The sequence below is a fragment of the Rhineura floridana genome, chromosome 15 (assembly GCF_030035675.1).
Source record: "Rhineura floridana isolate rRhiFlo1 chromosome 15, rRhiFlo1.hap2, whole genome shotgun sequence".
In the NCBI taxonomy this organism is placed as follows: domain Eukaryota; kingdom Metazoa; phylum Chordata; class Lepidosauria; order Squamata; family Rhineuridae; genus Rhineura; species Rhineura floridana.
In genome coordinates, this window is record NC_084494.1 from 10,879,609 (window position 1) to 10,902,256 (window position 22,648).

At 47.6% G+C, this 22,648-nt stretch overlaps 1 protein-coding gene across 5 annotated transcripts in view; it reads right to left on the bottom strand.

Moving 5' to 3' along the window:
* Positions 1-5,095: 5,095 nt before the first annotated feature.
* The window catches only part of MAP7D1 (MAP7 domain containing 1), a 99,106-nt gene continuing 81,553 nt past the window's right edge, over positions 5,096-22,648 (bottom strand). For 3 of the 5 annotated variants that reach the window (XM_061596926.1, XM_061596928.1, XM_061596924.1), the window contains 5 exons: positions 22,159-22,212; positions 20,095-20,158; positions 19,600-19,708; positions 17,928-18,130; positions 5,096-6,146 (listed from right to left, as the gene is read on the bottom strand). In XM_061596926.1, coding sequence (XP_061452910.1) covers positions 6,073-6,146; positions 17,928-18,130; positions 19,600-19,708; positions 20,095-20,158; positions 22,159-22,212 — 504 coding nt within the window. In that variant the 3' untranslated portion in view covers positions 5,096-6,072. Of the gene's footprint in view, positions 6,147-14,411; positions 15,203-17,927; positions 18,131-19,599; positions 19,709-20,094; positions 20,159-22,158; positions 22,213-22,648 lie in introns of those variants that run through there. The other 2 variants (XM_061596925.1, XM_061596927.1) reach the window with 2 other exon arrangements.

The window sequence follows — 22,648 nt, forward strand, 5'->3', positions numbered from 1 at the left end:
ACCATGCCCAAGCCAAAAACCAGAGAGCGGATGCCTTATCCAGACAGCCACAATACAAAGACAGTGAATCCGAGGACCAGCCTCAGTACGTAATCCCGCCAGAGAAATTAACGTTGGGAGTATGCCAGCCTTCATGGGAAGAGGAACTCAAAAAGGCACAACAAGAAGATGCAGACATGCTAAAATATCAGCAGGAGACGGGACAAGGTCAAGACTCAGAAGTAACCTTTCACTGGAGAAATGGACTGTTATGGTTCAAAACCGCCAGATATGTGCCAGAAGGGGAATTAAGGCTCAGAATCCTACGCCAGTGTCATGATTCCATCACAGCGGGACACTTTGGGATTTACAAGACCATTCAGAACGTGGCCAAGGACTTCTGGTGGCCTAAAATGCGTCGGGATATTGAGAGTTATGTAAAGTCCTGCTCTGTCTGTCTGAGGACAAAAACACAAACAGGGACACCAGCAGGACTGTTACAACCGTTGCCTGTCCCACACGAACCCTGGAAGGACCTCTCCATGGATTTTATAACTGATCTACCCAAGTCCCAAGGAATGACAGCCATCTTAGTAGTGGTGGATCTACTTACCAAAATGGCACACTTTCTTCCTTGTGCAGGGGCCTTAGAGGCTAAAGAAACGGCCAAGTTATTCATAAAAGAAGTCTACCGGCTGCATGGATTGCCAAACAGCGTAGTCTCAGACCGAGGAACTCAGTTCATAGCCAAATTTTGGAGAGCAATGTGGAAACAGTTGCAGACGGAATTAAAACTCTCCTCCGCCCATCACCCCCAGACAGATGGGCAGACGGAACGCTTGAACGCCGTTTTGGAAAGATATTTACGAAGTTATGTGTCCTATCAACAGACTGACTGGGTATCATATTTGCATTTTGCAGAGTTCGCCTACAACAATTCTCTGCACTCCAGCACTCAACAAACCCCGTTCTTCGCTAATTATGGATTCCATCCTAAAGTCTTTCCAAGCAGCTCAGAAGGAATGCTGGTACCGGCAGCTGAGAACTTCCTTAAGGAATTGCAAGCGGCGCAACAGACACTGAAACAGCAGTTAAACGAAGCCAAAACGGAGTACAAGTGAGTTGCTGACCTGCACAGGAAGGAGGGCCCCCCCCTTCAACCGGGAGACCAGGTATGGCTGTCCACCCGCTTCCTCCAGATGCCGGGCAAATGTAGAAAATTACAAGACAAGAGGGTGGGTCCTTTCGAAATAGAAACTCAAATCAATCCCGTGGCGTACCGACTGAAGCTGCGTGACACGTTTAAAATACATCCTGTGTTCCATCGATCCCTCTTAACGAAAGCCGCCCCTCCCAGTGAGTTACGGCCAGAGGAACCTCCCGGAGCTCCACTCCTGGTAAATGAGCAGCTTGAGTTTGAAGTTGAGGAGATCTTAGATTCCAGGATCAGACGCCACAAGCTGCAGTACTTGATTCACTGGAAAGGCTATGGGGTGGCTGACAGATCATGGGAAGATGCAGCTGATGCTCCAGAATTGGTAAAACTTTTCCATCAACGTTTTCACCACCGTCCCAAGCCAGACAAGGGGAGGGGGGCACAGCCTGGGAGGGGGGATGGTGTCGGAAGGCAGAGCTGGGGTCCCAATCCCGGGGAGCTGGATCCCGGAGAGTTGGGAGAAGATTATTCGGATGGATGGCAGAGGGAAGGAGGAGGAACTTCCCCCCTTTGGAGCGAAGATGAAACAGAGGAACTGCCAGTGATAAGGTCGCTTAGCAACGGGGAGCCTGAGCCCTCCCTGGACATTCTCACGCCTCCCCCTCTTTCAGGCTCAGAGCAAGAGGGGAAAGAGGGAGGGCTGCTCACAGCCGAAAAGCGGGGAGGCAGTTTACCATCAGCCCCTCCCCTATCCCCCATCCTGGAATCGGAAACTTCAGAAGAGGAGGGGGTGATGCTTCCCCCCTCACCGCGCACACGCAGACAGCTGAAAAGACAGGAGAGAAGGGGGGAAGGCGGGCAGTACCTGAGGGGCAGTTAAGGAGGAGCGAAAGATTGCGCGCCCATTTGGCCCCTTCTTAAAGAACAGGCGGGAAGAAGTCCCTTGCTCTGTCAACTTTCTCCCAATGCCGCAGGACCTGTATCCCTGTATTGCTTCATGAGAAAACGCAGTCTTTGTTTGGACATTACCCTAATAAAACACGAATTAACTACAGCTGTTGGTCTGGTTCCTGAGTCACATCCTGGGCCTGACACCAGACCTGGGAAAAACATCTGAGGATCACTGCTCCCCCTCCTATTTCCTCTGTTTGGATAGCAGTCTCTTTGGGGAGTTTTAACTATAGACAAGTCATGGCTTTGATGACCAAAACTGAATAAGACTCAGGTGAGTGCAATCTTTTATGCATGGGAGGGGGGCAGAGGGGAGTCTTCCTCCCATACGTCTCCCTCCTCCCTTTCTAGGCCCAAGGAACCAGATGACAACGGGGTGCCCTCCCCAACTGAATAAGTAAGGACTGAGGGAGAAGTTGGCAGGAACATCTCTTCCGTTTTTCCTTAAGAGAGACTTTAGACTTGTGGGGAATGGAATTCCTCTGCTTGCTCTACCCCCTCCCCCTATCCAGGCTGGAAGCCGAATCTTGAGCAGAAAAACTAGCCGTGGAGTGTTTGGAGCCCTTCTTCGTATTGGCATGGGGCCAATGCTTGGCTCGGGAAACTCCCACCTCCCGCATCCTTTCCTTGTTAAGCCAGGCCCACATGGCTGCTGAGGAAGAGGAGGATTCAAAACTGGGTTTGGGTGCACTTCCCCCCCCCCCGAGGATCCCCCCTTCCAGCTGTAGGGAGGGGAGCTGTGAAACCTCAGGTGGAAAATCTGAAATGGCACCTGCCACAGGCCCCAGCTTGACTAGGATTTTCCCGCTTGGTAGCTAGCCTCCTCTCCAGTTAGAGAGCCACTGTCTTCTTTGGCTGCAGAGCAGGGCAAGGAGTCTCTCCTGCAGTCCATTAAATACTACTGGTGGCAGGCGAGAGAGCGGTTAGGAGTACATCCGCCTTCTCCAAATAAGGGGATTGGAACCTGAAAGGCAAGGCAGCTGCTACTGGAAGCAGAGACACGTTTCCCCAAAGCCTGGCTGTGCCTCAAGTCCCAGAGGTCAAGGGCCTGTTCCCCACTACTCGGGCAGCCTCTGCGTTGCTCTGCTCCCTTCTGGGAGCTTCCCCTCCACAGATGAGACTGGACTGACAAAGAGGATCACAGGAGGGGCCCCCAATCCCGGTTATCTCCAACAAAGAGCTCCCCCCCACCTTCTTGCTTCCCCTTTCATCTGCCTAATCACTGAAGGGGAGGAGAAAGGGAAGCGAAAGAGAGCCTGCCTGCTGCTCCACCGAGAAAGGAATCAAAAAAATCCAGTGGAGAGAAAACCATTTTTTCCATTTGGAAAGAGCTGACTGTTACTTGCTGGAGGCAGAGACAAGGATTGAAAGTAGGGAGAAGGTCACCTCCCCTTGCAGCTGGCCACTGGCAATTTTTTCTAGGAATTAACCCACACCCGTATGCTTCACTCCTGCTGCCCAAGGATGTGCTTTTCAACAGGGATGGGGAACCCTTTTCAGTTAAAAGGGTCACATTCCATCATGGGTAGCCTTGGTCACATGACAGTGGGGAGGTGGGGTGAGAGAGAGAAGTGGGTAGAGCAAGAGCTTTGTTGGCTTTTGTACACACTACATTCCAACCATGCAAAATCCAGTTTTTTCCAGAGACTTGCTCGTTCACACCCATCCAACTCAGCAAGAAGTGTTGTCACTATTCACACATAACACTCGAGGCACCCAGAAGCACTCGTAGAGCAGAGCTGGCAGGCGGATGGAATGGACTGAAAGCCGCAAGGAGGCAGTTCCCCACCCCATGCGTCAACACGCTGGCCAGTTTAAACAAGCCAGCTGGTCTTCATGACACAGGGGGAGGTGGAGCTGCTGAAGTCCCCCCAGAGAGAGCACAGGGCAAGAACCCACAACTGATGCCAGCTCATTCTTTTTCATGCACGTCTGGCTAAATTAGCAGGGCATGCAAACTGGCCTGTTTGCCCTTTCCTGCTGGCTTAAAGCCACCACGGCCTGGTTTGAACATGACAGCCAGACCATGCCTTACTGTGGCCATGCAAATGTGTTTGCACCCAGAGGCGCATGCACCCACTTTGCTCCTCCCCAGGCTTTTTAGCTCAGCACAGCAGTTAAGCCAAGATTTGGTTTAATGAGTCATCTAAACTCAACTTGGGGCTGCAGTCAAGGTCTGTCTGCCTTAACCATGACCTGTTACCAAGGTTTGTTCTATGGTTACAGGTTGTGGTTAAGGAGAAGAGACCTTAACCACAATTCTGGGTTTGATTACATGCTAAGCCAATGGTTGGCTCCGCTGCCACACTAACTTAAAACCCCAGGAAGGAGCAAAGTAGCTGTGATCTCAAGAACCAGTGCATTTGTGCCAAGCCGTGGTTTGGCTTACAATGAGGTCAGCGTTTCTACTGGTGTCAGCTCCATGATGGGCTGACGCATGGTTTGAAAGAATGTTTTCTTTGTCTTAAACTGATCAGGTTTATAGGAGCCCCGGGATTTGTTTCTCTCTCAGCAAGAAAAATGTTTCTTTCCCCAGGCAGGCCATGCAAGATGGCAAAGAGGTTGCTTTTGGATCACTGAGGCACAAGTTGTGCTGTCTTTATGACCTCAAAATGAAGGGCTCTACCATCACATCTCATGAAGACTTCAACAAACCACTTGTGGCATCAAGCAAAATTCTATATAAATCACCTTTTTGAAAAACAGTTAAGGTTCAGAGTCTGCTTTGAGTGGCGGGCAAAGGAGAAAGGTTCTTACTGGGAAGCAAGTATTAAACATTTGGGAATGCAAGAGGCCACTGAAGTTGCTTTCTCCTTAACCGTACATGCTTTTTTTTGTTAAAAGTTAGCAAAACTTTTTTACTTTCCGCACACCAAGGATGGGTGAGATTAGTCCCCGCATGTCACCAAATATGTAGTTTTGCATCCACAGACATGATAATCAACTGAAACACTGGTGTGGATAAAGCTTTGTTCAAGCAATTTAATACAATAAGTAGTGGAGCTAAAAACAATTTTCCAGTTGACACTAACTAGACTTGCCTGTAGGTGGGGATACCTCTTTTCTGATGCAATTCTATTGTGTTCCAACGAGGTACAACTGCTTTACAGTCAAGGTGGTCCTTATAACAGGCATTGTTTACATTATTAGAGCAACAGCCAATTAAGGATGATTACCAAGTGGCTAAATTGGTGTCCAGAGGCATAGTTGACCATATCACCACAGGAGAGTTTCATCGCCACTTGGTCGTAAAAAGGTTCTATAACACACAGGGTGCATGTTCACTTTGCCCTTTTGGCTAGTAACTGATGGGTTGTTATGTGCCTTCAAGTCGATTATGACTTATGGCGACCCTATGAATCAGAGACCTCCAGTAGCATGTGTCATGAACCACCCTGTTCACATCTTGTAAGTTCAGGTCTGTGGCTTCCTTTATGGAATCAATCCATCTCTTGTTTGGTCTTCCTCTTTTTCTATTCCCTTCTGTTTTTCCCGGAGTTATTGTCTTCTAGGGAATCATGTCTTCTCATTATGTGTCCAAAGTATGATAACCTCAGTTTCATCATTTTAGCTTCTAGTGACAGTTCTAGTTTAATTTGTTCTGACACCCAATTATTTGTCTTTTTCGCAGTCCGTGGTATGCACAAAGCTCTCCTCCAACACCACATTTCAAAGGCGATTATTTTTTTTTACAGGGCCACACACCATATTTATCTGGAAAAGCAGTAAATGATCAGGTGGTCTGGAAGGCATTGACGTTAAGCCAAGGGTTTGTTATTAACACTGGCCCCTGGTGTATAGAGTATTTGTCATGCACATCTCAGCTTTCAACTGCCTGCTCATGACATAAGAATTGCTATCATGTAGTATTAGCTAACAGCAAAAACAAAGCCAAATCCTCTACTTTTTTCCCCAGCTAATCAGGAAGCATCTTTAGGCAAATGTTCCATTTCCTCTTTCCAAGGACAAAGAGTTGCCTTGGTTTTTCAGCTGAGGCTGTCCCCTAAGGCACCCAGCACTACTCCTCCAGCTGTTGCTGCACCTGGCACCCCTGCTGCACCTGGGATGAAAGGAGCCAGAGAAAAACAATGAGAGAAAGGAAGTCATAAAGGATAAAGCCAATCACTGCATCACACACATACCCCAGAATGGTAGACATACCAATTGATTGCAGTGTGGTAACAACACCCCCAGGGCCCACTCCTCCTCCATTTACAACAGCAGCTGCAGACCTCAGTTTTGCAGCCATGGATCCAGCTGCAATTCCGGCTGGGGTGTAACCCAGGGCTCCAACTACTACAGGGATACCAACTGCGCAAGAACAACTGCCATTTACAAGAACAACCAACTTATGTGCAGTCTTTTACTGGTAATATATTTGTAGACCATCTTTCAAGAAAAGTCCAGGGTAGTGGAAAAACGAACAAAACCTCAGCAATAAAATTCAGAATAATCAGCAGCAGACTACAGAATCACAAGACGCCATCGTCTTATTAACCCTCGTATGTCAAATAGAACAGACACGTTTTCAGTAGGTGATGAAAACATGTCAATGTAGCATCACCACCCAACAGGAAGGAATTCCCTAAGCAGGGAGCCATGTTATAGAAGGCTCTACCATGGGTGACGATGGCACATACAGTTAAGAATGGCACTACCAGTAGGGTATCCTGCATAGTTCTTTACAGGCTGGCATATACAGGGCGAGGTGGTATCTCTAGGTACCCAGACCCCAAGCTGCATAGAGCTTTATATACCAAAGTGAGCACCTTAAATTGGACCTGGTAGCTAACCAGCGGCCAGTGCACTTGTTTTTCACAATGGAGTCATGAATCAAACTTAGTTCTGCTGCCCAGTAGTCTAGTGGTAGCATTTTGCACCAGCAGAAACTTTTGAACTGTCTTCAAGGACAGCCCCATGTAGAACACACTGCAGTATTTTTTTTTACTCCATTTTTTACTCCAACTTACTAATCTTCCAAATAGTCATTTTTGGCCTAAGAAGAAGAGAACTATCTTTTGTCAAGCTGTCTGCTACTGACAAGTAGGCAATTCCTCCATGTCAGAGGCAGAACACAAAAAGCCAGAAATGGTCCAGCTGATAAATCTTGTTCACAATGACATTACGACCATGTATTCAGAAACCATTTAGAGGGACGAGCTACTCACGACTTATCAAAGCCAACGACAGCACCAAGTATGCTATCTATGGGAAGACAGACATGTGTTACATCCAAAACCTGAATACATAGGAAGTAATGGGTGCCCCAGCACAGAGCAGGGAATCTCTGGCCCATGGGCCTAAGTAGACCTACAAGGCCTCCTTATTTGACCCACGAGGCCATTTCGGTCAAATTACACTCACCTGTTGCATCTCTGACATCATATATGACATCAAGAGTAGGTCAGGTAAAAAGCTGGCTCAGCCAAGAGGAGATTTGCAGGCACAATCCTTGGGCGGATGGGCAGTGCCTGCTACATCCTATGTAGCACTCTGCAAGATAGTGCTTTGTCAGGACTTCGGTCAGCACAAATGTGCCTTGGCCATCCCCTACCACTGGCATGCAGCCCTCAGGGGGGTGGGCAGCCCTCAATATGACCTTCAGGGCAAAAAGGATTAGCCATCCCTGCAGTAACTCATGCAGAGATGTAACAAATGGCAACCCCATTCAAAGGTGGGAAATAAAGAGGAATTCTTGGAATGACTAGGTCAGAAGAACTCCATCCCATATGGAGACTCAAGGGGAAGCTACCTGCAGCCCTCTCTGGCCATCGCTGGGTGGAGCTGAGAACATCTAGAGGGCACCAGGTTCCCCAGACCCAGCTTAAGAGCTACTAGTCAAGAGACCCTCCAATCCCAAGCTACCATCTTTTGGGGTCCATGTACTCCATTTCTGGCACCATCCTTGTTTGAATTTTTGTTGCCCAGATTTGTGGTTGCTAGAGACAAATTTTGAGATGGCCACTCAAGTGAAAATGCTCCTGGCCTGTTCTAGTCCAATGATCTGGTTCTGGCAGTGGTCTGCGTCAGATGATCCACATATCTTCTACCTAGACAAGAGACGCCTTGCGTGCAAAACATCCCAAGATCAATAATGTAAATTTCCAAGTAGGCCTGAAGTGTCCCTGTAGGCCTGGGTTTCAGGCAATAGTCTTTTCCAGAAATGCGTCTGTCCATCAATGTAAACAAGCTTCTCCAATCTGGTATCCTCCAGATGTTGCCGGACTCCCACCTCCCATCAGCCTCTGCCAGAATGGCCAATAGTCAAGGAGGACAGGACTTCTAGTCTGCCCAACAGCATCTAGAGGACACCAAGTTGGGGAAGCCCAGTGTAGACAAAGCTAGACAGAAAATATTGGCTTGGATAAAGCAGCTTTTTATGTACCTACATCCTGGCTGGGTGTGGGAATGGGCAGAGGAATTATCCAAAGTGGCTGACCACAGAGCAATGCTCCTGGGAGAGGAAAAAGTGTTCCTACAAGCCCAGTTGAAGCTGGTGTGGGGACTATTATGCACCAGCCCCTATGATGTGAGCTGGCAAAGCAGAGCTGAGTAGAGCTTCCACTGGCTGGATGCCAACCAACCAACCACCTTACGAATGTAGGAAGCTGCTTTGTATCAAGCCATATGACACTGGAACCAATTACCTAGAGAAGTAGTGTGCTCTCCGACACTGGAGGCATTCAAGAGGCAGCTGGACAGCCATCTGTCAGGAATGCTTTGATTTGGATTCCTGCATTGAGCAGGGGTTGGACTTGATGGCCTTATAGGCCCCTTCCAACTCTACTATTCTATGAAGCCAGACCCTTGACCCATCTCAGTCAGTATTGTCTGTGCTAGGGGAACCTTTTTGGCCCAGTGGGCTGGATCACTATCCATTCCTACCCCTACACGGGCCAACTTTGGTTGCTGTAAACCGCCCAGAGAGCTTCAGCTATGGGGTGGTATACAAGTGCAATAAATAAATAAATAAATAAACGTTGTCAGCTGGGCAGGAAAACTCACTTGTCCATCATCTGACTGACAATCATCCATCATCCCTTGCACAGTGCTTCCCAAGCACCCAACAGCCGGCCAGCTGCAACCGGGAACCACAGCAGAAGGGGCTTTGCCAGCCCAATGCCCAGCAAAGGTGCTTTCGGTAGGGATCGGCTGCACTATTGAGTTCCTTTCTGGCAATTCAGTCGTGCAGCCAATCCAGCCACAGCTCTACCTGCCCCACACCTGTCATTAAGTGTGGGGCAGGTGGCTATGGCTTGGAGAAAGTGGCCTGCATGCTAAATAGGGGCCTGCGCTGGGCCACATCTGTCCTCACCCTGGTATTTACTGATTGCCAGTGGCTCTTCAGGATTTCAGACAAGGGCCTCTCCCAGCCCAACCTGAATATTAAACCTGGGACCTTCTGCATGCAAAGCAACTGCTCTGCTGCAGAGCGACAGTCTTTCCCAGACAGGAGCATAGGCAGCTGCCTTATATTGAGACAGTCTACCCAGCACAGTATTGTTGATGCTGGGGGTTGAACCGGGGACCTTTTGCATACAAAGCAATGGCATATTGGGACAGTCCCATGGTTGGCATGGAGACCATGAAATCCTGAGCCGCCCCGGATAAGGTGGCCTCAGCATGGATGTTGACATCCCTCAGAACCAACAGTCTGGGGGATCTCAACTGTACACCCGTGACCACCTCCATCAGCTCAGCTAGGGAGTCTGTTGGGCAGCGGGGTGGGCGGTACGCCAACAGAATCTCCAGTCTGTCCCGCTGACCCAACATAAGGTGCAAACACTCCAGACCAGTAGTCACATGGACAGGGAGTTTGCAGAGCGAGATGGAGCTCCTATAGACCACAGCAAAAAAAAAAAACCCCGACCCTCAGGTCTGTCCTGATGCTGAACCAGGTACCCTGGCGGGCATAGCTGGGAGAGACTGACTCCTCCCTGCTCACCCACCCAGGTCTTGGGTATACATGTCAGATCTGCTGCCTCATCCACAATTAAATCATGAATGAGGGAGATCTTATTATGCACCCATCTGGCATTTAGGAGCAGCATCCAGAGGGCCGAGAGCTGGCTGATAGGGCAACCAACAAACCTGCAGGTGTGGGGAGAACCAGAACAAGGCATAGCCATTAACTGCCTGGGCCACGCTCCCCTTACCTGGCAAGTCCTCCTCACAATGCTATACAAATTGGGGGGCCCTCAAGTCCCCCCACTTGGCTCTGAGTCCTCTCTCCCAGGCACATAACTCAAGACCCACAAAAAGCCAGGCAGTCTGCAAAGCAGAAGTCCTGGATACCTGGGGGCCTGGTCCTGCAGGGCGTGACAGCCTGCAAAGCAGAAGTCCAACAGGGAGAGGGCGATGGTGGTAGCCAAGCAGCAGCAACAAGCCAGCAAGCTGGCCGGCTGGCCAGTAGGCCAGCAGCAGCATACAGCTCTTCTTCCCTGGGCGGTGGTGGTCCCCTTCTTCCTGCAGGCACTGGGTCTCCCAAACCACCTCAGCCAGCCAGCTTATGTATCCCCTCCAGGGAAGAGACAGGTGGATGATATCAGCATCAGCTGGCTGAGTACCTGGGGGCCTGGTCCTGCAAGGCGTGACATTTACATTCATTGCCCCACCCACTTTTGCCTCTGCCCCTACCCACTACCAGCACGTGGCCCTCAGAAGGTTGCCCAGAAGGGAATGTGGCCCTCATGCTGAAAAAGGTTTCCCACCGCTGTTGCACCATGTCAGAATAATGCATCTAGTTATACCTGGAGAGGGAATCAGTGTGGTGGACCAGAGGTTGCCAAACCAGAGGTTCTCTGGACTACCAGTGGGCTGTGAGCTTCATTTGGGTGATCTGCAATATGTCCACATTAAATATACTATTTTTTAATTGCATTTTTATTGATTCTTTTATAGGCTATAGGCAGAGCTTGGCAAAGTTACTTTTTTGAACTACAACTCCCATCAGCCCAATCCAGTGGCCATGCCCTGATGCAGATTAGTGGGGGAGGGGCTTTTGTTGGCCTCGCTTCCTGTCAACTTCCCATCACTTGGCTCCATCACCAATGGAGGCAATGTCCATGATGGGAAGCCAGCCCTCCTCATCAAGTCTCCCTGTGCACCTGAGGACCTTTTCACCAGGGCTGTGGAGTCAGAGTTGGAAGCAATTTTGGGTGGAGTCGGAATCGAAAGAAATGTACCGACTCCGACTTCAAAATAAATTTTGATTGACAATTTTTTAAAATATAAATTCAAAATGTCAAAGAACATTCCCATGAAGTCAGCTGTAGTTGAGCATTTCACCATAACTCAAGATGGAAAACATTTTGTGTGTCAGTGTATGACACAGGACCCAGATGAAGACAAATGCTGTGATGCCAAGATCAGCGCATATTCAGGCAGCGATAAAAATGCTCCTATGAGAGCTTCCAATTTAAAAAGACATTTACAGCCCTTTCCAGGGCTGTGGAGTTGGAAGCAATTTTGGGTGGTCGGAGTCGGACAGTAGAAAAATAGAGGAGTCGGAGTCGAAGGTTTGGCGTACCGACTCCACAGCCCTGCTTTTCACAACCTTCCTCTGTCATTGAGCAGGCTTATTTTTCCAGGTGGGAGGCAATTTGATTGCTGTACTTTCATAAACTGGAATCAAGTGACATCCCCTGTGTGTTGTGGGATTGCACCTAATAGAGAGAAGATCAATAGCTGGAAAGGCTTTGAGCCGAGCACAAGGGACAAAGGGAGGCCCGTAGGTCAATGGTAGAGCATCCACTTTGTACACAAAAGGTCCCAGGTTCAATCCCTTGCATCTTCAGGCAGAGCTGGGAGAGAACGCTGCCTGAAAACCTAGAGAGCCGCTGCCAGTCAGTGCAGACAAAACTGAGCTAGATGGACCACTGGTCTGATTCAACATAAGGCAGCCTCCTATGTTCCTATGGTAGCTTCAGCACTGGTCCCTCTCTGCATAATAAAGGACCTTCCACAGATAAACAAGCTGAATTGCCCTACTTTCAGAACAGCAGAGTTTTCTTCCAGACTGGATCAGAGTTCCTTCAGTGGCAGAGAGTTTAAGACACAGTAACAGAAATATCATTAATTTAAGATATGCAGACAATACCATACTACTAGCAGAAACCAGTAATGATTTGAAACAAAAGCTGATGAAAGTTAAAGAGGAAAGCACAAAAGCATTAAAGAGGAAAGCACAAAAGCAGGACTACAGCTGAACGTCAAAAAGACAAAATGACAACAGAAGAGTTATATACCTTTAAAGTTGACAACAAGGACATTGAACTTCTCAAGGACTATCAATACCGTGGCACAGTCATTAACCAAAAAGGAGACAATAGTCAAGAAATCAGAAGAAGGCTAGGACTGGGGAGGGCGGCTATGAGAGAACTAGAAAAGGTCCTCAAATGCAAAGATGTATCACATAACATTAAAGTCAGGATCATTCAGACCATGGTATTCCCCATCTCTATGTATGGATGTGAAAGTTGGACAATGAAAAAAGCAGATAAGAGAAAAATCTACTCATTTGAAATGTGGTGCTGGAGGAGAGCTTTGCACATACCATGGACTGCAAAAAAGACAAATAATTGGGTGTTAGAACAAATTAAACCAGAACTGTCACTAGAAGCTAAAATAATGAAACTGAGATTATCATACTTTGAACACATCATGAGAAGACCTGATTCACTAGAAAAGACAATAATGCTGGGAAAAACAGAAGGGAGTAGAAAAAGAGGAAGGCCAAACAAGAGATGGATTGACTCCATAAAGGAAGCCACAGACCTGAACTTACAAGATCTGAACAGGGTGGTTCACGACAGATGCTCTTGGAGGTCACTGATTTATAAGGTCACCGTAAGTCATAACCGACTTGAAGGCACATAACAACAACAAAAACAGTTCTCCACAGTTCAGAAAATGCAATGTTGCCGTTCAAACCCATGCTAGTGAGCGCATAATGCAGACATATTGCCTGCAAAGACAGTGCTTTTTCTTGTCAGTGTTGATGATCTTGAACAAGATCATGTCCAGTATCCTGTCCTCACAGTGGCCAACCAGATGCCTGAGAGAAACTCACAAGCAGGACCTGAGCGCAAGAGCACTCTTCCCACTTGTCATTCCTACTCATTGGTATTGAATAGAAACATACCACCTTGTGACAGTAGAGACAGTATGTAGCCATTGAAAGCAAAACATAGCATGGTGTTTATGTTGGACTCACCAAGCTTGGCGTGTGTGTGTGGTGTTGGGAAGACAATTGGGAGGAGCAGGAAGCAAGAATTGGGGCCAGGCTTACTTTTCAGAAACTGAGTCCTTTCCCCCAAGCTGCTGTCCTCTAGGCCTCAAGGAGAGGCATGCTCCTTGACTCTCAACCTAGGAGCTCTCCTCTGCATTCATACCCATGCCCTTCTCCTCCATAATAACCTCAGAGCTGTCTTCCCGAAGGAGGGAGGACATTGTTTTTCCCCACCGTACGACACTCCTGGCAGTGAAGGGAACATTATTACCCTCCAGTTCATTGCTTTATTAGACATTGTTCCAGCCATTTCACTCATATAGGAGGAAATATGGGGTGCAGAGGGGGTTGCTTGCTGGTGAGCCCAGCCATGAAGAGATGGCCTGTTCCTTTGCATAGCCCCATCCTAGACTCCTGATTCTTGGTCATATGCAGGGGCAGGGGCTGCCTTCTATATTTAGTACTCCCACACACAGAAAACTCCTTACACAGAGAAAAAGGAAGTCGCAAGCAGAATGGTTTCAGCCTCCCCCTCTCTTTATCTTGCAGTGGTACAGTCCAGGAAAGCTTTGCCACTTGATTCTGATGATTGTCTAAATTGGTCATCAGAGTGAAAAATTAACCAAGGATCCTGGGAATCTCACAGAGCTACAATTCCCAGCGCCCTTAAAAAACAACATTTAGTTCCCAGGATTCTTCGTGGGATATCATTTGCTTTAAATGGATGGTGTGTACACAGCTCAAGATTTTTCTTTTTCGTCATTTCTGAATTGTGCCCACTCTTGTTTCACAGTGGCTCTCCTATTTCACCACTTCAGATTCCCATCTGCCTCTCCTCCATTTTGTCCCCCCAGCACTTGGCTATCCCCACCCACCTCCAGCATCTGAATTCCTCACGTCCAAAGGGCTACACTGGTGCACAGTGGCCTGGGACAGGGCACAGAAGTACTGCCCCATAGCCCCAAATGGTAGGAGTTAAACTGTATTGGAGGTCAAAGAGCTGGTGGCATGAGACTGCTTAATACATCCCAATCCCTCCAGTGGGTAAACCCAACACAGTTTGCAAACATCCAGCCAAAAGAAAATAAGAAAACGGTCATTTCTCCATTTTATTGTCCACAAAAGTTTGTTCAGATGCATAATACTGTCATAATGACTCTGAGCGCAACACAGCCCCAGCCATCGCACACACGCACACACAGAAACAGCAGCACCCCAAAAAAACCACAGGGTGTAGAACAACGGCAGTTGTTGAGTGGCTAACCGTGGCACGCACGCACGCACGCGCGCACACACACACACACACACACACACACAAATCCTGCAGGTATCCTGGCTGGGACCAATGATGAGAGTTTAAATTAGAAATCTAGACACTTTCCATTGGCTGTAACAGACACACACTTGCACACAGACCCCAACTGCGTGCAGAGATCCAATCGCCCCTGTTGTGACTCAGTGCACCTTAAAAGTAAAAAATAAAGAAAGAAACCCACCAAAAGCGTCTCCCACCAATACATGTTTGGGAGCAGCAGTGGCACAAAGGCAGCTGCTTGCGCCATCCCGTGCTAACACTGACGTTTTATGTACATTATTCACATCCTTTGTACCCAGCCAGTTAAATAACTATGTGATTATACAGTCTGTGGGATGAGCTATGGGTAGAGGGTCAGTCTGATAAGGTGCATATTAAAAAAATGATCATAATCATAAAATGAGAACAGTAAGAGGAAGAGGAGAGTCCGTGGCTCCCTACGCCTCCTCGATCCTTGCAGGGTGGGAGGCATCTGGCTGTTATCTTCTGGTTAGAGCTAGCCTGGAGTTGGCACATTGTCGCACCCGTCCTTTGGGGTGGGGGAGGGTGGCATCACTGCTTTACAGAACCTCTGGAACAGAAAGAAGTAAGACAAAACCCCCAAAGATCAGAGACTTGAAGGGCTGCAGAGGGTCCTTTCGCCTGCCTCGTTCTCCGAAAGATAAGTTGGCCCCCAAACCACTTTAACTCCCACCTGCCCTTTTCTAGGTGTGGATGGTGGCTTCTCAGAAGCTTGGGTTGCTGGAGTCAAGGTAGCAGGCAGTGGGGGCTGGTCTGTTAGGGCAAGTGGGGCACTGCTCCACCACCATCAGTCGGCTTTCAGACATCCCCCACCTGCTTGCCTTCTTACTCCTCCTCAGTTTCAGTGTTGCCCTCGTAGAACTCGGCAGGAAGGGAGGTGGAGGCAAAACTAGAATTAGTTTGCTCCGTCTACACCTATTGTTGGCCTTCCTGCCTTCTGCCCTACCAATCCCTATGGGCACCAGGCCCTACTGGCAGTGGGCAATACTGAGCTAGACAGATCATGGTTGCTACTGGTAGCTTCAAGGTTCTTGTGCTAATTCACAAAGCCCTCAACAACTTGGGCCCAAAGTACCTCGTCTGATCCCTTACACTCCACTCCAGGTCCGTCTGATGGGGCACTTCTCATGCCCCTGAGGTTTGGATGGTTTATTTCCTTGCAAGACAATCGGTGGCTGGCCCTACAAAACACCTATACGCCGCTTTTGTTGATCTTGTGGCGGCGTTTGACTCTGTTGATACAGATCGTTTATGGGCCAAGCTGTTGGGTACTAATATCAACAAACGTCTACTATACCTAATTAAAGAATTATATTCTAATAACACCCTTAAAATTAGAGTGGGTAACAACCTGACTGACCCAATAACAGTGGGGAAAGGTGTTAGACAAGGCTGCCTGCTGGCGCCTACTCTATTTAATCTATATCTGAATGATATAGTACATGAAATGGAGGGTTTAAAATTTTTTCCACCCTCTGCAGGTAACAGAAAGATCACCACTCTTTTATATGCAGATGATATGATCCTCCTTTCTCTTACTCCTATAGGTTTGAGAAGGCTATTGTCAAAGTTAGACTGCTATTGTAACAACGAAGGCCTGCAAATCAATTATAGGAAAACAAAAATAATGGTTTTCGGCAAGAGATATCAAAAGCATAAATGGTCTATTGGGAACCATCCAATAGACCAATGCAGATCATTTAAGTATCTTGGAATTAACTTTCAAGACACCTTAGCTTGGAAAACTCATTTGTCGGCCATTAAATTGTCGGCCGCTAAAGCGATAGGTTCCTTACTAAAATTTTATAGGACGGAAGGGGGGCATATGGTGGCCCCAGCTCTAAAAATTTTTCAAAATAAGATTTTGCCCCAGATTACATATGGGGCACCAATTTGGGGTTGGTCAGTACCTTCCTTTTCTGTGTTAGATGCTATCCAAAATAATTTCATTAGACGTCTTTTAAATCTTCCGCCGGGTACCCCATCTGCGTTTTTGAGAGCCGAAACTGGTTTACTCCCAGTTAGCGCTTATATACATAAATCTTTATTACGCTACTGGGCTATCTTAGCAAACTCGTCTTTAAGGATATTGGTGAGATCTTGTTTTGATGTGGCAGTAGTAAGTAACTACTGGTCCTCCAAATTTCGGTTGATCCTTTCACAATATCATATTCCCATACATACAATTTCTGAGCTTTATAGGTATAATATACATGACCATATAGTGAATCATTGCGTGTGGCTGGATGGCTTGTCAATTTTAAACTCGAAGTTTTCTAGATGGTACAGTTCATTTAAATTTGATCATAAACTGGCAAATTATTTAACATATCAATTCCCGGTAAAATTAAGATATTCATTTACTGCGTTGAGATTTCAAATTATGACAACTGCATGGTTAGCAGGGCGTTATCAACATACCTCATATGAACAATGCTTATGTATATATCAAACTGGGAATGTGGAAGATCTATCTCATTATTTATTTGATTGCCCGATCTACTCCCATCCTAGAGCTGTGTTCCTTAATATCTGAATAAATCACCAAGGGCCTGGCTTGGATGATCATTTTATTCCATTTCTTTTAGGAGATAATGATTATAGGGTTTCTTATTATGTGGCTAGATTTGCCTTCGCTGCTCAAAACCCTCAAAACCTGAGGGCTAAATACTTAACTACAATGGATTTACAGGCTGCTTAAGGCTTATTGGTTTTAATGTCCTATTTGGGTTTTATTTTCCATTGCAAATTTTAATTGTGTTGTTATTGCTCCGTTGATGTTTTAACTTTGTATGCACGTTGCGATGGCCTAAGGCCAGCAATAAAGTGATGATGATGATGATGATGGATGGTTTTTACTAGGGACCGGGACCGTTGTGTGGCAGGCCCCGCCCTGTGGAACTCCTGCCGTCTTTTAGATGTCTCCTAAAAATGGGTGTTATTCAGACAGGCCTTTAAAATGTGCATTTCTTTTTACCAGCTATTTATGGATGTTTTCATTGTTGCAATTTTGTATGCTGTATATCACCTTGTATGTTTACAAAACAGGGTGGTTTATAAATATTTTAACTAAATAAAATAAAAATGTTCCTACTCTCTGCACTGACTTCCAGGCCATTTGCCTGCTGCTGCTCCTTTTGTTCAAGGCACTTGCTGGGCCTGTTTTCGACACAGAAAGCATGGGCTTTACTTGCTGATGGTTCGAGGTGCCAGCTATTGAGGCCCTGAACTATGCCAGCTCTCAAGATGTGGACGGAGAAGGGGCAGTATCTTACCTGTGATCTGTGGGGCCTTGGCTACCGCTTTGCTGAGGAAGGGCTCCTTGTTGGTGAAAGGCAGGATGGGCTCGTCAGTCATGCTCAGTCCAGGGCTTCCAGAGTGCTCTCGCCCACTGGGCTCCTTGGGGGAGGAAAAGCCATTCTCATGTTTGCCGGGCTGCAGGCCGTTCACCAGGGACAGGGCAGCAGTCACAGGGGAGCTGCAACGGAACGAGGGTGGAGCATGTCAAACTGAGGTGTGACAAGCAAGCCCATGTCAAAGAGGGCAGAAAAAGCCAAGATAGGAAGAATTAAAAACCCTGTATAGTGGAGAGCTGAACTCTGCAATCATTATCAACCCCTCCACAAGTTACATACACTCTGCATAATCATTCTGCTCCTGGGAGTCACACTCGAAATCTTCCTCTGTGTTCTGAGATCCCACCAGGTATTGCCCACTCACTTTCCAGCCTATCTGCAGACTCCCTTGTCCCCACTAGAATAAAACCGCTTTCCAATGTTCATCAACAAGTATACCAGAATTATTCATCTTCTCTTTACAAGATAGAATCATAGAATAGTAGAGTTGGAAGGGGCCTATAAGGAAATCAAGTCCAACCCCCTGCTCAATGCAGGAATCCAAATCAAAGCATTCCTGACAGATGGCTGTCCAGCTGCCTCTTGAATGCCTCCAGTGTCAGAGAGCCCACTACCTCTCTAGGTAATTGGTTCCATTGTCGTATGGCTCTAACAGTTAGGAAGTTTTTCCTGATGTCCAGTGGAAATCTGGCTTCCTGCAACTTGAGCCCATTATTCCGTGTCCTGTACTCTGGGACGATCGAGAAGAGATCCCGGCCCTCCTCTGTGTGACAACCTTTCATGTACTTGAAGAGTGCTATCATATCTCCCCTCAGTCTTCTCTTCTCCAGGCTAAACATGCCCAGTTCTTTCAGTCTCTCCTCATAGGGCTTTGTTTCCAGTCCCCTGATCATCCTTGTTGGACTCCTCTGAACTGTTCCAGTTTGTCTGCATCCTAATTAGAAACTGTAATACAGATGAATCTTAAAAATAAAAATCTGTATGCTTATTCCGCAATCACCCCCCCAAAAAACCCAGTTTCTTTGTCCCCCTAAACTCTCAGGCAAGACACCCACCCCCCTGCCATATTCTGCTCACCCACGTATCTATCAGCCAGATGGCCTCTTATCTATTTTTTTTAACCATCTTCACTGTGGGTTGTATTCAGCTGAGACTTCCTCAGCACAGACCCATTGAAGTCATGAACTTAAGTTAGTCCTGTTCAGTGAGTCTGCTCTGAGTAGAACTAGTGATGACTATCACCCTGTGATTTCACAAAGGGGTTTAAAGCACGTTACGGGTATCTAAGGGCAGATTTGTATACTTCAGGGATGACGTGGCGGCTGAACTCAAGCTTGATAAGCTAGAAATTCTGTAGAGAGGGAAGTGGCTGACCCCCTTCCTCCAAGGACAATGCTAGCATCCACTTCTGCCCCAAGGTCATGTCACTGATGCCAAGGAGACTGCCTGACCTTGCAAGGGAGTCAAGGCTTAAGCTGAGTTGTCCCTTACAGAGCCCCAGGGAAGTGGCAACCGTGGCCACTCCTGCAGTGCGGGAGCTGGGGCTGATTTGAGCTGAGAACATTGCATTCCCACGGGAAGTTAGTTGTACCTGTGCTGTGTCCCCTCAGGGGCTGGCCTTTGGTGACTGGCTGGACTCGACCCCTGCATTTCAGGCAGTTCCTCTTCCTTGGGAAGGTTTCCAGGGCGTTTTTCTCCATCTAGGAAATGTAGGAAAGGGCTTTGTTATGGGCCATGAGTGGCCTTAGAGACCAGGGCCAGAGACGTTGGCCTTGAGGTTCAACAAAACCTTTCTGTCTTTCTCATGCAACAACTCATTTGCCACGTAGCCTTTCAACTGGCTTGCAAGTGCTACAAAGACTTCCCTCTGCAACCTGTGATTTCAGCTCCCACCTTTCCCTGGCTACTTGTTATTGACACAACCTAGAGAAAAGTACGGCTGACTAGAAAGCAACATCATTTTCTTGGAGTTAGGTCCTGATAACTTCTGAACCCAGAACTGCAGGTGGCCATGTTCCAAAAACATCCTTTGATCTTGCCCTTTCAGTGTTAGCAGAGCATCAGTTCCAAGAGGGGCAGTTCTCACCTGTGCCCATCTCAGCCTCTTGTTTCCCTTCCTTCCCATTCACAAGTTTCTTGTTCTCTTTCTTCTGCAAAAAAAACCAAATGCCACTGGTTAAGTATGCCTGATTCTCCAGAGTGCTTCCTTTTTGAATAATGGGGAGAAAATGTGTAGCTTGCCCATGGATGGGGACAAATACACTACATATGAGGTGTCTAGGATTTCCTTAGCAGCCCAGTGGATCAGACATGGGGTATGTTGTGCTGGGGACCACCTGGGCTAAAATGCACTTCTATGCTGCTTGTATTTTGTGATGGCCAATGGTTTCCAACAATTAAACCTGACTGACTGACCTATCTAGCATCCACCTGCAGAGGGCATGGAGTGAGCAAGTCTGGAATAAGCCCACAGGAGAAGTCAGGCTTGGTTTACGTTTTTTATTTTTAAATATATATTTGATTTCTTACCTGCCCTTCATCATAAGGTCCCAGGGCAAGTTACAACAATTTAAAATTCAGTATTAAAAACAGTTTAAAACAAATGACAATCGCAGGAACAGGGTGGGTTCTAAAAATGAATTATCTCAGGATTCAAAAGCCAGGGCAAAGAGGTGCATTTTCGGCATACGACAGAAACTATGCAATGAAGGTACCAGACGCACCTCTGTGGCAACGCCCCCTCCCCATACTTCTAAGGGCAGTGGAAACACCAAGCGGGCCCAAGAGGGTCTGTGGGGAAGGAGGTTGTCTTTCAGATATTTGGGGCCGAAGTGATTTAGGCAGTGGTTCCCAAACTTGTTTCCCCATGGACCGCTTCAGAATTGCTGAGGGTCTTGGTGGACCACTTCACTGTAATGCACTGTGCCAGCTGCTGTATGATTTTTAATTGTATTTTTATTGCTTTTTTTACATCTTATATTTTATTGTATTACAATTTGCTTTCCATAGAAGTATAAGAAACAAGGGAAGCTACACAAATACAATTTAAAAATCAGTATGCATATTTAATGTGGGCATGCCATAGACCACCTGAACGAAGCTCAAGGACTACTGGTGATCCACAGACCACAGTTTGGGAACCCATGGTTTAGGGCTTTAAACACTGTTTCCTTGGGGGGGGGGGCTTTGTTTGTGGGAAGTCCTGCAAAAATCCCTGAGATGAAGAGCTCAGGGGCCGAGAGGCAGTCCTACCATGAGATGGCAGATTATAGGTGGCATTAAATGGGGCATAAGAAGAGCCTGCTGGATCAGGCCAGTGGCCCATCTAGTCCAGCATTCTGTTCTCACAGTGGCCAACCAGGGCCTGGGGGAAGCCCGCAAGCAGGACCCGAGTGCAAGAACACTCTCCCCTCCTGAGGCTTCCGGCAACTGGTTTTCAGAAGCATGCTGCCTCTGACTAGGGTGGCAGAGCACAGCCATCACGGCTAGTAGCCACTGATAGCCCTGTCCTCCATGAATTTGTCTAATCTTCTTTTAAAGCCATCCAAGCTGGTGGCCATCACTGTGTCTTGTGGAAGCAAATTCCATAGTTTAACTATGCGCTGAGTAAAGAAGTACTTCCTTTGGTCTGTCCTGAATCTTCCTACATTCAGCTTCTTTGAATGTCCAGGAGTTCTAGTATTATGAGAGAGAGAGAGAAAAATTTCTCTATCCACTTTCTCAATGCCATGCAGAGTGGGAGGCAGCCAGCTGAGGTCCAAAAGGCCCTCCTGCAAACCCCCCATAGAAAAGCACAGAAGGTGTGCAAGGCCACTGGGTGAGTCATACCCCTGTTCGTTAACAATGAGGGCTGCCAACTGCTACCTCAGGCCCCAAAGAGTCTTTGTTGGCCCAGCAAACTGTGGCTCACCACCCGCTTAAGGGAAAGCCAGTCCCCGGATGCGTGGTCTGAAGGCACAAGAGGCCACTGCCTTTGTGAAGCTAAGCAGGTCTGGGTCTGGACGGTGCCTGGATGGGGGACCACTTGGGAACCACATCTATGCCACCACCGCCTTGGGTTCCAGAATGGAAGAAAAGAGAGATACAAATGTAAGTAAATAAAGTAAAACAAAACGTTGGCCCTGTCCCACTTCCTGGGGGAGCTGCTCACCTTGGGATCAGTTCCATCTGCTTTTCGGGTCCTCTTCATGATCTCCTCCAGCCGCTGCAGAGAGAAAGAGAGGAGGAAGGAAGCCATCAGGCATCTCCCTGTTCACGTATGCCACCTTCTTAGCCACAGCTGCGGATTGGGAGCGGGAGGAAGCTCCAAGATGCAGCCAGTGCAATCCTTTGCTAGTGGTTTGTAAATGGCCACTTTGTATTTTGCTGGCGCCAGACCACACACACACTTTAATACACCTTGCCACATCAGTGCATATGCCTGCCATCAATCAAAATGGTGGTGGCAGTCTCAACATGTCCCCAATGCCATTATGGGTGATGGCAGGCATGCAACAACACCAAAGGCGGTGCAACGCCCCAGCTGCACGTGTGTGGGGATGTAACCTGGGAGAGTCAGGTTGTGACCTGATGCTGGTGGGGATTGCGGAGCAGTAGCTCCATCCTCCCAGCTACAGGGGCCCTTGGCCAACAGGGGCCCA